General features: G+C 39.2%; 1 protein-coding gene across 1 annotated transcript in view; it reads right to left on the bottom strand.

The window, feature by feature from the left end:
• TMEM132B (transmembrane protein 132B) overlaps nucleotides 1-13,357 on the bottom strand; it is an 857,592-nt gene extending 844,235 nt beyond the window's left edge. Inside the window, exon 1 of the mRNA XM_073627958.1 lies at nucleotides 12,879-13,357. Coding sequence (XP_073484059.1) covers nucleotides 12,879-12,945 — 67 coding nt within the window. The 5' untranslated portion in view covers nucleotides 12,946-13,357. The remainder of the gene's footprint in view (nucleotides 1-12,878) is intronic.
• Between the last annotated feature and the right edge of the window lie 277 nt (nucleotides 13,358-13,634).

The following is a 13,634-nucleotide window of genomic DNA, read 5'->3' as shown; positions in this document are numbered from 1 at the left end:
TATTACAGAGTATTGCAGAGTATTGCGGGGTATTTCAGAGTATTGCAGAGTATTGCGGGGTATTTCAGAGTACTGCGGGGTATTGCAGAGTATTGTGGGGTATTGCAGAGTATTGCAGAGTATTGTGGGGTATTGCAGAGTATTGCGGGGTATTGCAGAGTATTGCAGTGTATTGCAGAGTATTGCGGGGTATTGCAGAGTATTGCGGGGTATTGCAGAGTATTGCAGAGTATTGCGGGGTATTACAGAGTATTGCGGGATATTGCAGAGTATTGCAGGGTATTGCAGAGTATTGCAGTGTATTGCAGAGTATTGCGAGGTATTGCAGAGTATTGTGGGGTATTGCAGAGTATTGCGGGGTATTGCAGAGTATTGAGGGGTATTGCAGAGTATTGCGGGGTATTGCAGAGTATTGTGGGGTATTGCACAGTATTGTGGGATATTGCAGAGTATTGCACAGTATTGTGGGGTATTGCAGAGTATTGCAGGGCATTGCAGAGCATTGAGGGATGGCTGAGCATGGATGGCTGGATGTCACAGAGCAGCGCTGTGGGCACTTCACATCCAGCCCACAGCGCTGCTGTCATCCGATCTCTCCCCCTCTCCTCCCACACTGTACCGATCGGTACACAGAGGGGAGGAGAGGAACCGGTGTCATGAGATGACGCCGGTTTGTTTACATGTGATCGCTCCGTCATTTGACGGAACGATCACATGGTAAACGGGCGCGATCAGCGGCCATTTACTGGGATCACCGGGGTCACGGATGTTCTCGGGTGCGCGCCCCAGGGGGGGCGGAATTCTGGGAGGACATCACTGTACGCCCTCCCAGAGTTAAGAAACCGCCCTGTAGCCGTCATTCAGCTATGGGCTGGTTGTTAAGTGGTTAAAGGAACGTGTTATTTCTTGTTTTTTATAGGGTGACCACGCTGGTCAGTCATCCTAAAGCCTCGTACACACGATCGGATTGCTGGCCAACAAAACCTTGGAATTTTGTCCGAAGGGTGTTGGCCCAAACTTGTCTTTGCCACACAATTGTTGGCCAACAATTACGAATGTAGTGACGTACTACGTTGTTTTTCAGCTCTTTAGCGCCACCCTTTGGGCTCCTTCTGCTAATTTCGTGTTAGTAGAAGTTTGGTGAGTGTTGATTTGCGCTTTTCATTTTGCACTTTTATTTGGTGCTTTTCATTTCGCACTTTTCAGTTCGTTTCTGAGCGGCCGTTTGTCAACCAGCCATGTTGCGGAATCGGAGGAGATAACGTGTTTTTTTATTATTGGCCTTGGAGTTATTGCTTTGTTTTCTTTTTTTAATGCACAATAAAAAAATTGTGGAGAATAATACTTGGCTATGTGTTTTACTTCAAATGACAGTTTGGGAGTAGGCAGTTACATTTACAAAAATACAATGTAAAATTAACAAGGAACAGCAACATCATTGTATCTTTGATCTTAAAAACTACAGGATAATGGTCTTGTGGTAACTTGCACAAATAAAATAAAAAAAAAGCATAATAATATTATTCTTGATATCACTAAAAAAAAAAAAAGCCTTTGAAAATTTGTTTGCAATAACTCCATCAGTATCAACAGCAAAGCAGCTTCATTATTATCCCATTAAAGAAGAGAATGTGCGCTGAATTTGAGACTTCATAATTTTCCACGTCATGAATGTTAATTCTCCATTACCAACACTAGTTTACAAGACCGACCGCTTCCAGCTTGTCCTTGCTTCCAAGCATGCGTGTTTATACTTTGGACTTTTGTCCAACGGACTTGTGTACAGACGTTCGGAAAATCCGACAACACACATTTGTTGGCATGGTAGCCAACATTTGTTGGCGGAAAGTCCGACAACAATTGTCCGATGGAGCGTACACACAGTCGGATTTTCCGCCAACAGCCTGAACATTTCCCGTTGGAAAATCTGATCATGTGTACGAGGCTTAAGACTACGGTTATATACATGATTTTTAAGAAACATCTTAGTGCACAATCACTCTTTTATGTTACTGAAAGATGATTGAGTGATTATTAGATAATTATTATGGGAGTTTTATGGGACTAATCTCAAACAAGTATACTTCTATGGGTTAAATTAACTGGAAATCTCATAACTGAAAGATTATTGGGAAATAAGTGTGTCTGGTTAAATATTTGGACAGAGAAAAGAGTAGATTAGTTGCTAATAGTTTATCTTAAAGGATAAGTTTACCTTTGTTCACGTTTTTTCTTTTTTTTTTTAAATTCCAGCTCCCCTATGTACCATTTCTGAAATGCAAGAAAAGGTGGCCATACACTATACAATCTGATTGTACAATCTCCTTTAGATTTACCAAATTTATATAATAGGAGGAAACACCTATCTAGTCAATCACTCTATATCCAATCAGGCAGGCCCTTTCACTACATAATTGATGGCAGATCTAAAGGAGATTGTGCAATCAGTTTGTATAGTGTATGGCCACCTTTAAACACCTAAAATTACTAGTTGCGTTTTCAGTACCATTAATTGTTAATGGCACACCAAACACAGAAGCAAACATATTTTGCCATGTGAAAAAACGAGTGGCAAATGCTGCAAAACGCACAGTAAAAAACACGCAACCCACAAAACGACAAAATATCCTATTAACCCCATATAGCACAGCCCATTTAAATCAATGGGCTGCCCTATGCGTGCAACAGGAAATACGAGCCACAAAACATTTGCTCTCACTATGCTAGATGTGAATGGGGCCTGAAAGTGAAATTGGTGCGATAACACAAGAACAATGAGGCTTCATTCACATCTGTTCACATTACTTGCATTTCAAAAATGCGCTGCACCAAAAATTGCAGTAAAAAACGCACCAAGCTCTGCTCTAAAAAAAAGTTCTGAAGCTTCTTTGTGGCGATTGCTGTGTGTAGGGCGGCCCATTCAGGTGGATAGGCTGCCCTATGTGTGATGAGGGAAAATGCTCCAAAACACCTCCCCCCCTCGCTAAAAAAAAAACCACACGTGGGAATGTGAGTTTCCGCTATGCAGAGTTATGAACAGGGCTTGAAAGCTGAGTGTTTCTGTCCACTCCCTCCTATGTACTTGTATAAAGATGATTGTGTATTGTGTATTTAGTGAGAAGGGTGATCACTGATTGATTGCATTTCATTTAAAAAACGTGCACCTGGGAATAGGTGAGTGAATAATGTAGGGAGTGTGCTAATGAGGTCAGCTGGTCAACTCCTTCCTGTGTCATGAACTAAAGTCTGTAAGGAAGTAAGGCAGAATCAATAGATATGTTTGGAAACATAGATGGAGGACAGTTAGGTAAGTGTCTGTAGATTTTATCGAAAGCTTTGATATTTTTGCAAAAAAAAGTACATGAATGCCATGTTGGTACATAGGGGAGCAGGAATTTAATTAAAAAAAAGGTGAACTTATCCTTTAAAGGGAACCTGGAGGCTATTGTTTTTTTGCATTCAATCCATCAAACCTGAACTGACCTGAATGTGTGCGGATATAGATGGATGCTTATATCTGGCCAACCATAGGTGTACATTGCACTCTGTTTTTATCTATGAAATCACAGACTGCTGGAATGCCCATGTGAAAGGGACTTATTAGTGGTCAGTTCTGTCAGTTCACAAGCCAGCGCATGACCAAAGCATCCAAATTATGATTAACGTTGCCTTCAACAAGAATATCAATGACTGTTTCTAATAAAAGTACCCTTTTCACATGTCCACATGCCTTCATGACATTTAAATACAGCCAATGGAAATGTTAAGAAGAAAGCACACTATGCTTTTTCTACATTGTTTATAGAATATTATAAAAGAATTCCTAAAAGAATAGTTTATACACTTCCACATTTGATAGTCACGTTTGCATCTTTCCTATACTGTTAGGCCATCATTAACCCCTTTTGTGACCAGCGTTTTTTGAAAAGTATTCACATCAAGTTGAACAGCATTGATATGCATCAGTTAAAGCGTTTGTTACCCTAAAAAAAAAAATAATCCTGTTCCTTTAAAGCATGAATAACAGCACAGTGCTTGTGCTGTGTAATTTGGCCCCCTGTATCACCTGAAATAAATGGCTGATCCTGCCTGGTTCTGCCTTCCCCCCTGTAAACTGACCATGGTTTATCATGGCTGCTGAGCCCTGACACCGTGGTCAGTTTACGTGCCTCCGTCATCAACTGTCTCTCCTATCCTCCTCCCTGCCTCCCTGCCTGTCAGTGCCCGCCCCTCCCCTTCGGCTGCTAAAATAACTTTGTAATTTTCAGGCAATCCCCAGTGTTTGATAATGCTATGTGCCCCATTGTGTGTGCTTTATTAAGAAAAAATGCCATTCTATACATTATAGAATATTTCAGAGTGCTGCTTAGTGCTCATATGACCGCCGCCACTCTCCTCCTCTCCTCCCCTCCTCCCAACTGACATCAGCAAGGGGATTTTCAGCCCCTCCCGCTGTAGTTGTCAGATCAGGAGAGGGAACGGCGGGTGGTCACGTGAGCGCCGAGCGCTGCTCTGAAATAAGGTCTAGGACAGCATTTTTTTAATAAAGCACACACACTTGGCACCTAGCATTATCAAACACTGAAGATTGCCTGAAAATTACAAAGTGGGTTTATACCCACTTTCATTCTGAGAACTAAGAACACATACAGTTGTCCAGTTCTCTGTTGCAAGCTTAAAGGGGATCTATAGTCACATCATACAGCTTCATTTTATAACATTGTAATAGCAAAACAAATCAATATTTATTTTTGACAATCCAATATAAGCTTACTGGAAAAAATATCCTTTCATGTTGTGTGTTCTGCCTGTCTGCTGGCCATCTCTTTCCACAACTTCCTGATTTCCCTGCATGCTTTGCAGCGTCTCCTCTGCTGTTTACTTTCAATTTCTAGGGACTACGTATCCCATGGTACCTTGCTGCCTGCAAGCTGTAATTCCTGTACTGACTCCGCCTCCTGAAACTCCTCCTCTCAACACCTATGCAGTTCAGAAGGCTCTGTGAAATGTGTGACACAGCAGTGACTACTCACTTAAAACTCATAGTGAATATTTGTCACAGAATTTAAAAAAGTGAATTCAAGCTCATTCAGATTAATAAGAATAAGCTAAAAATAATTTAAATACAACATGAAAAGGAATATATGATTTTCAATTTTGATCATGGATAGGCTTTAATTAACATTCTCACAGCATGAGGCATTTAACTTATGAAGTTGAATTGCAGTCATGAAGAGGTTAAACAAACCAGAGCAAATTCATCCTGTAGGTGGCACTATGCAGCAAACTCTCAATGTAGCTTATTGGAATAGTGTTGCCTTCAGATTAATATGTTAATGCTTTCATTTCCAGAAAACGATGTACCCTAAACAATCGTGTGGAGCTAAGCACTTATTGCAACTCATGATACGAAAGGGTTAACGCATCAGCTACTCATTGGTAAACATATCCCACTTGGATAGTCTGAGCATAAAAATACCCTCAAAGGCTCAGTAGGATATGTAAAAAGATGACCCATGTAAAAGATTCTATACTATCCGAAATCCATCCTTTGAAGTGACAGAAAGAAAAGACAGAGATGAAGAAGAAAACACAGCTCATCTGGGACAGGAGCACATTGACCCTTCCATGCCTTCGCATAACTGAGACAGCAACACAGCTGCCAGAGAGGACGGAAGCCAAGGAACAAGCGAAGACGCCAACAAAACAACAGCCTGATGTCACTGCCAAACTCATACACACCAGAACCAGGCTACATGCCAGGCACAAACCATAGTGCCACCGAGGTTGTGCTACTGTTATTGCCCACAACCTCACCAAGGTGACCTCTTCTTGGGTGGAGATGGAATAAGCTGCCGGGTGAGATAGTCCCCTTATATCTGTACAACTTTTGTTGCTTTTCCAGCATAATAAATCCAGGCTTGTTCAAACCCCTTTTAAGATTAATTTAACGTGTCCCGGATGCACCGAAGCATTAACAATCCCTGTCTGTTCTTCAGTCCAGTGACAAAGTGTCATGTTCTCATTACATCTTCCAGCTTGAGAGTGTTAATGATACAATCGCATAAACGCTTGTCACTTCTGGAAGGGAAAGGATTAAACTATGGTGGGTAAGAAGATAAAACAGCAAATTATTGCACAGTTCTTGGCGAAATGAAGAATGCTTTCATCAGCAGAAGAGAATTGAAAATAAGGACAATCAAGTATTTGTGTCTTGGGAGGTGAACACAAGCATTAGCACTTGGCCCTTGACCTTTGTGTGTTAATGGTAAAATTAATACAATTCTAGATAGATAGGTAGATAAGGTTAACGCATTCATTGATGCTTGTCTCTTTAGGGGAAAACTAATAATAGATAGATAGATAGATAGATAGATAGATAGATAGATAGATAGATAGATAGATAGATAGATAGATAGATAGATAGATAGATAGAAACAAGTCCTCTGTAGCTCTGGTGTTACTACTACCTGAAGACATAGTTATTTTTCTAACCTTTCCAAGTAAGGATGCTGAATTTAGTTTGGGATTTAGCAGAATCCTTAGGGATCACAGCAATGTTTATACAAAGATTTAGTCAACCAAGTCCAATTTCCTATGGAGTTTTAATAGAAAGGAAGGACAGATCGTTAGTGCTTTTCCAATGACAAAAATAGACCGTTGCTGTTTGATTGATTATGGAAATTAAAATTCGGTTTGATACCCAATCAACTCCGCAGATGTGGAATCGATTTATCACTAGTTATGAACATAGATGACAGATTCAGTATCTTGTCAATGCATCCCAGTGCCATTTTAATCTGCCTATTAAAAATAAAAAGTATCAGGAAAACATCCCTTGAAAAACACGTAAAATAAAAGCACTGGCCTATTTGGATTGAACTCATGCCCCACACCGGTCTGGGCTCTTTGCGTTAGCGTTGCATTCAGAATGCTATACAGAGTTTCCTTGGTGTAATTATTCAGTAACTTACATTTGCTTCCCAATTTAATTATGAGTATCAATGTTCTCCTCTGGTACAAAGACATATTAGAGATGAAAGAATTTTGTTATAATCTACATCCTTGTCACAGATGTGAGGCCTGAATAAACCTTTTTCCTAGAAACCAGAGACAGATGCAAAGATGATACTTTTTTTAGGATTAAAATGACATTTATTGTAATTATATTAGGAAATCCCTGAATAACCAAGGCCAAGTCACCCATCACAAATCCATAGCATCATCTGTCTTGTGACAGGCACAGCCCCTAATGAAATCACTGAGTGATGGATGGTGTGTCGATTTCTGCTTCTTTTGGGTTTCTTTCCAGACAGAAGAGCACAGTACAGGGAATCTACCCAAGAATTTATGAGTTAAAGGAACTCTGTACAACCTGTTTAAGGTAGGGCCCCAGATGTGGCATAATTGCTTCTCTGTGCATCCCCATAATCAAAACCATGTAAATAGAGCACAGATTTTTATCTACCGTTTCTAATGTGTTCATCACAGATGATCATGTTTTTTTCATAATATTGTAATCTCGATAGTACTTGGAAACCCAATGTTCTGGGGTCTCAAATTCCAGCTACGACACTGATCTGAAAACTTAAAATATGTGGTTCCCAATAAAATGTCATTAAATGATGAAAAACAGGGAACCCCAAAAGGCCAGTTTGGGTGCAAACCTCCATCCTAAGCTCTTACTACTGATATCTATTTTATGTTCTATACTTTTATATACAAAAGCTTTGATGAGAAAATACCATATAGTAATAAAATTCTTTATTCAATTTTAAAATAAAATGCTCTAACTGCCTTTTCACCTGCCCGCTGTGCAACCTATATACCTAAGAGGAATCAAATCTAACTATATAATGAACATATAAATAAATACTATAGTATAATCGGCGTTTGTCGTGAGAATTATTGGCATTCATGTTCCACTCAACATATAATAAGCTGACCGAAATGGGAAACCCACAAGAAATGTCATTGTATTTGCAGAGAAAGCACTAGCAGGGAATGATTTGAAACATTCATTAATTGGTTAATGTATCAAACCTATGCAATTAAAAACAGACTGGGTCGATTTTCCATAGTACAGGCAGCGTTGAGGTCCCCAATAAAACACAACAATTGATTTCATCTCGCCCGGGCTGAGGTTCATATAAAACACTGAAGACACTTTCACTGCAAATCCAGATATAGCAGCCTCTTTATAGACTTATAACAATAGACCTGTCTGATAACTGGGCTCATTTCTACAATAGAAATACAAAAGGAAATAAAGCTTCCAACTGGATCCCCAGAGAGTTATAACTAGCATTACCTATGAATAGACACCTCAATAAAAGTCAACGGTGCACCGTCTCCTCTCATATGTTAGTGAAACAATAAAATAAAAACTTAGCTGGAAACAAATGAAGGAGAAAGAGAATCAGACGCAAAAAAATGGGGGGAGGGATGTATAGGGACGGCAGGGACACACAAGGGAGATAGGAAATATGGAGAAATAAGAGATAGGATTAGAAAGAGAGGAGGGGAGGGGGCAAAGAGACTGAGAAGTGTTAGGTGCGTACAGATGTCACTTTTAACGCCCACAGATCTAATTTCTTAGCACGTCAAGGTGAAAACTAAGTCTGATACTTGCTACTATGCAAGCCAAAATGAAGACACAAGAATCTGCTGCATTCTAGTTATGTGTCCAATCTGAAAACAGAGATTTCTACAGTAAATCTTTTTTTTCGATAGGTCACAAAAATGAGGGTGCTATGGAGACAATAACTACACCTGAGCTCACTGTACACAACGGCTTTACAAAAATAGCACAGACTGACTTATTAAATAAGAGTGCAAAGATCAGAGCTGTGCCGTAAGCTCTAGCAACTAAATTAGAAACCATATTCCACTATTCTGCCAACTATATAAAGAGAGCAGATGGTTTCCGATTGGTATCCACTGGCTATTGCACTAGGCTAAGACTGTCTTAACAAAGCAAAAAAGCCACAAGCAAAGTACAGTAATCCGTAGCAACAATTCAGAACTCATCTTCTATTGATTTGTCTGGTTTCTATGGGTTAGGGCACACTGCCATTGTTACTAGCTGTACTGAATAAACCTGGATATCTGCTTTCGAGGATTTATGCAGTGAAGATGTGGGATTTTTAGAGCGGATAGATGTCACCCCAAAGAAAACTCCACAATGTGTTACCGTAGTCACCTAAGACATCTATGAGCTGACTTAAACATAGTGTCAGTAATAGAAGGCAATTTAGATGTAGGAAGGTTTGCAAAGTGATCCAGGGTGTGTAAAATACTCTCAGACTACTTCTCTGCTATAATATTACAGTTCCCAACAAACTAATGAATCACAGCATGTTTGTATTGAGCTTGTCATTTGCAAAGCCAAATGCCTGTATTGTGCTGTCATAATGTAGCCTCAAGATGGTGAATCTGTTGGCAGAGCAATAAGGGCCCATTCACTGCACAACAGTAACTGCTACCAACTGTGCCCAGCTGCCAGGCACACAGAAGGGTATAACACATACAAATTACATGCACGTCAGTGAATTATGTATATCTGATTATATGTGTCACATGTGAATCACTGTTTATGTATTTGCCATTCACAGTAATTAGGGTGTTTAGGCTAGCAGGATTCATTGCTCATTAGTGAAAAAGTCTAGATATCAATAGTAAAGAAAGAAAAACTTCAAAGTGACCATAAGTAAAGGGATGTATATTTATTTAGTTGCGTGCCCAGGGAATTTTAAGAATTGGCAAAGCTTGGCGCTACATCAAACAAGGTACTAAGCAAACTTGGACACAAAGCAAAGAGACGAATTCCCCTATATTGCACACAATGTGGACTTTTATGTGCTTCAAGCATCTTTGGTATAATAGAGAGTGCTGTCTATACATGGCAAACATGTTACAGGTCTATTTAAAGGGAATTGCTGACTTTCTGCTAAGAATTCTAGTTGCCTGGCTGTCTTCAGGCTTCCTTTCTGAGTCTCCTGATCTTGTTAGTGCCTTAGAAGGTATTGAAGCCATTAGATCAGTATGACAGCCAGGCAATATGCATTTTCAAAGAGAGCTCAACAGTGGCATCCTCCATATTCTCTCAGTACAGGTTCCCTTTACTAATACAGTGGTATGATAATGATGTGCAGTAACCAATCCCAACTTGAGTTTCAGCACTGTAGTGTGGTGGTCAGACTCATCAAAGCCGGTCTTCAAATGGGTGCTTTGGGTTACAGGGATTGCTCTTTGTTCTCTGTTATTAAGTAATCCTGCTATCTTGTCCTATCCCTAGCCTTGAGACTCCTCAAGTCATTCAACATAGCCTGTAACTGATTACTTTATATAATCTCTGAGCGCCGATCTTTACAGAGAATAATAAGCACATTACTACGACCCAATGTAATGGCTGTCTAATCTCTATTATCCTCGATTCATTCAAAAATAATCATCATATAAATACATAGCCCATTGTTTCCTTCAGGCAGAGGTTAATGATAATCATTTAAATCTGTGTTTGGGTGATTTTTGTTAGAACACAAAAGAAAGAAGCATATGGGAAGAAGTAAATATTATGGGCGGCTAATCTTAAAATTCAAACATTCAGACAATTTAGGAAGGAATTTGCACGTTGTTTAACTTTCCCTCAATCTGATTGGTTCCCTGGAGCAAAAATCACAGATCGGCAGGTCTGGTGAAATTTTGTTGTGTATTAGTACGTCACCCTTAACTTTTACTTCTCTGAACTGAAACTTGGGTGCTGAATGCATTCCTGGGATAAAGCTACTTACATAATTAAAACATTTACAGTCAAGGCAGACTTTGACCAAACTAAACAGGCTGTCATTTGACTTCCAGATTCTGTATGCTGTGCAACAGATGAGAACCGAAAAAAAAATCAAGATGCAAAATTTCAAAACAAACACAGATTTGACCTTCAAATCCTCCCATTTGTAAATCTGATCTCATAAATTCTACAGATGCTTTATAGACAAGAGCTCCAAGAATAGCAGCTTTGACTGGTACATTATGCAGCTATCACAAGCCAAAAAATAAATAAAAAACAGTGGAATCATGTAATTGGATGGCTGTGGTTATGAATATGCCCCCTGCCCCTTTAAAATGCAATTCTTCCGCAGCCAAAGGGCACCAAAAATGTTAATGTTATAGGCCCCGATGGGTTATAATGCAAACAAACATTTAACAGCCCTTAATGGAACCGATTTGTATGGCAGGGGACCGCCATTAACTATTCCCTGTGAACCTAATAAAAGATAATAAATGTTAAGGGAAAAGCACATGTGAATACTTGCCAAGTAAAACAACTTTTCTTTCCTCTTGTGGCGCTAGTAGATTTGATGTAATTGGGGATTAGTATTCTTTATTACAGGCGACCAGGCCAGCTGGATCCCTAAAGAAAATGCTCTGCTTGCTGATCTATAAGTCACTGTACACAGGAGGGAGCCAAAAGCTCACTATATATATATATATATATATATATGAAAACCTTGCAAATTTTTTTCATGACCGAGTGCCAAAAGTTTATATAAATATATAATTATTATATACATTTATATTATTTCAATTATTAAATATATGTTTTAATTCAGGGGCTTTTAAACGTATCTTTCAAGACTGAGCACCAATAGCCCATATATATATATTTATTTATTGATATTTTTATTTTCTTTTTTTTTCAGGGGCTATATATATATGTATATATATATATATATATATATATATATATATATATATATATATATATATATATATATATATATATATATATATATACATATATTTTATATATATATATATATATATATATATACTTGTTATATATACTTGAATATATATATATATATATATATATATATATATATATATATATATATATATATATATATATATATATATTCCTGAAAACCTTGCAAAATCTTTCATGACTGAATGCCAGAAGTTTATATATATAGATATATCTATATAGATATAGATATATCTATATAGATATATCTATATCTATATAGATATATATATATATATATATATATATATATAATTTTTGGTTTTGAAAGCTTATCTTTTGTAACTGAGTGCCAAAAGTTCCCCAAATTTATATATACAGTATTTTTTGGCTTGAGACTGCATGGCAATAGCTCACTCTATCTATCTATCTATCTATCTATCTATCTATCTATCTATCTATCTATCTATCTATCTATCTATATAAATATCAATATATCTATATAGATATAGATCTATATCGATAGATAGATAGATAGATAGATAGATAGATAGATAGATAGATAGATAGATAGATAGATAGATAGATAGATAGATAGATAGATAGATAGACATACATATACCTATCTATCTATCTATCTATAGATCTAGATACTTTTTTGGACTAGAAAACTTATCATGATTGAGTAGAAAGTATATGGCAGCACCCAGGGAAGTGTAATTTTCTTTTTGTGGAACTTACCCTGAGATGATTATAGAAATGATTGTGCACACATAAGAAGGTCTACTTGCTGCCTGATCTTATCAAGCGTATTGTATTGTGCAGCAATTAACCTATTTTCCTGAAAGCACATGTTGGCTATATATGAAAAAGAAGGAAATAAAGAAAGAAGTGTGCATCTCTGGCAGCTTTAAAGAAGGGGGAGGCAGCGAAACCTCCGGCGCTTCCTGAAGGATGTTTTGAATTGGTGATGCTTTCCTTCAGCACTTTTATTAAACAAAGGGCTGTTGGCACATGAGCCATTGAAATGAACTGTCACTTCCCCAGATGTGACAGCGCTAAAGAAGCATGCAGCCAGGGATGGGGGGGAGAGGGTGCAGATGATGATGGGAGGAAGGAAAGTTTGACTTACCTTTGCACAGCAGGGCTATAGAGAGGAGGTGCAGGGCAGGGTAGAGGGAGACTATCCTCCAAGTCATCTTTCCCAGTCGGAGATCAGCAGCACTTGTATGACATATCCTCCTCCTCCTCTTCCTCCTCCAGTGATCACGAAGGGCTGCCTTGATAATCCCAGCGGCTGGCTGCCGTCATGGCCGGGGGGGGGGGGGGGGTAGGTAGGTGGGTGGGTAGGTAGGTACACACGGGTGGGTAACTTTAGAAGCTGTTAATATCCAGATCCATGGAGCCGGAGCGATGAGTTTGTTTAAGGCATGTTTGGAGGATCCCCCCCTGGTCCTGTAGAGGAGAAGCTGTGATCTCACATGTACCGATCCCTGCGATCCCTACGATCCCTCCTTGTGTACTGTGATAGGGATGAGTCTTCACCTCTCTCGTGCAGCATCTTCCCCGACCCACCAGTGACAGCTCTGGCCGGGAGAACTCCCCTGCAACTCCTTGAATGTGAGAGGGGGCGGAGCTGAGTAGATTGGCAGCTTCTGTGTACCACTAGAGGGAGGCGATGGGGGCTGGGAGGTGTGGGCATAGCATGGCAAGGAGAGGGAGAAATCTCACTACACTTGCTGATGCTCTGTGCCACTTAGACAAGGAGGAGAGGGAAGAGTTAATCCATGGCACACCTGCCTGATCAGCATCCTAGGGTGATGTGCCATTTAAATGTCCTGGGTGCTGCTAAGGCTGCCCTTTCATATTCTGCTGACACCATACCTGA

The sequence above is a fragment of the Aquarana catesbeiana genome, linkage group LG01, assembly GCF_042186555.1.
Source record: "Aquarana catesbeiana isolate 2022-GZ linkage group LG01, ASM4218655v1, whole genome shotgun sequence".
NCBI classification, from domain to species: Eukaryota; Metazoa; Chordata; class Amphibia; order Anura; family Ranidae; genus Aquarana; species Aquarana catesbeiana.
This window is presented reverse-complemented; position numbering and strand designations above follow the sequence as displayed.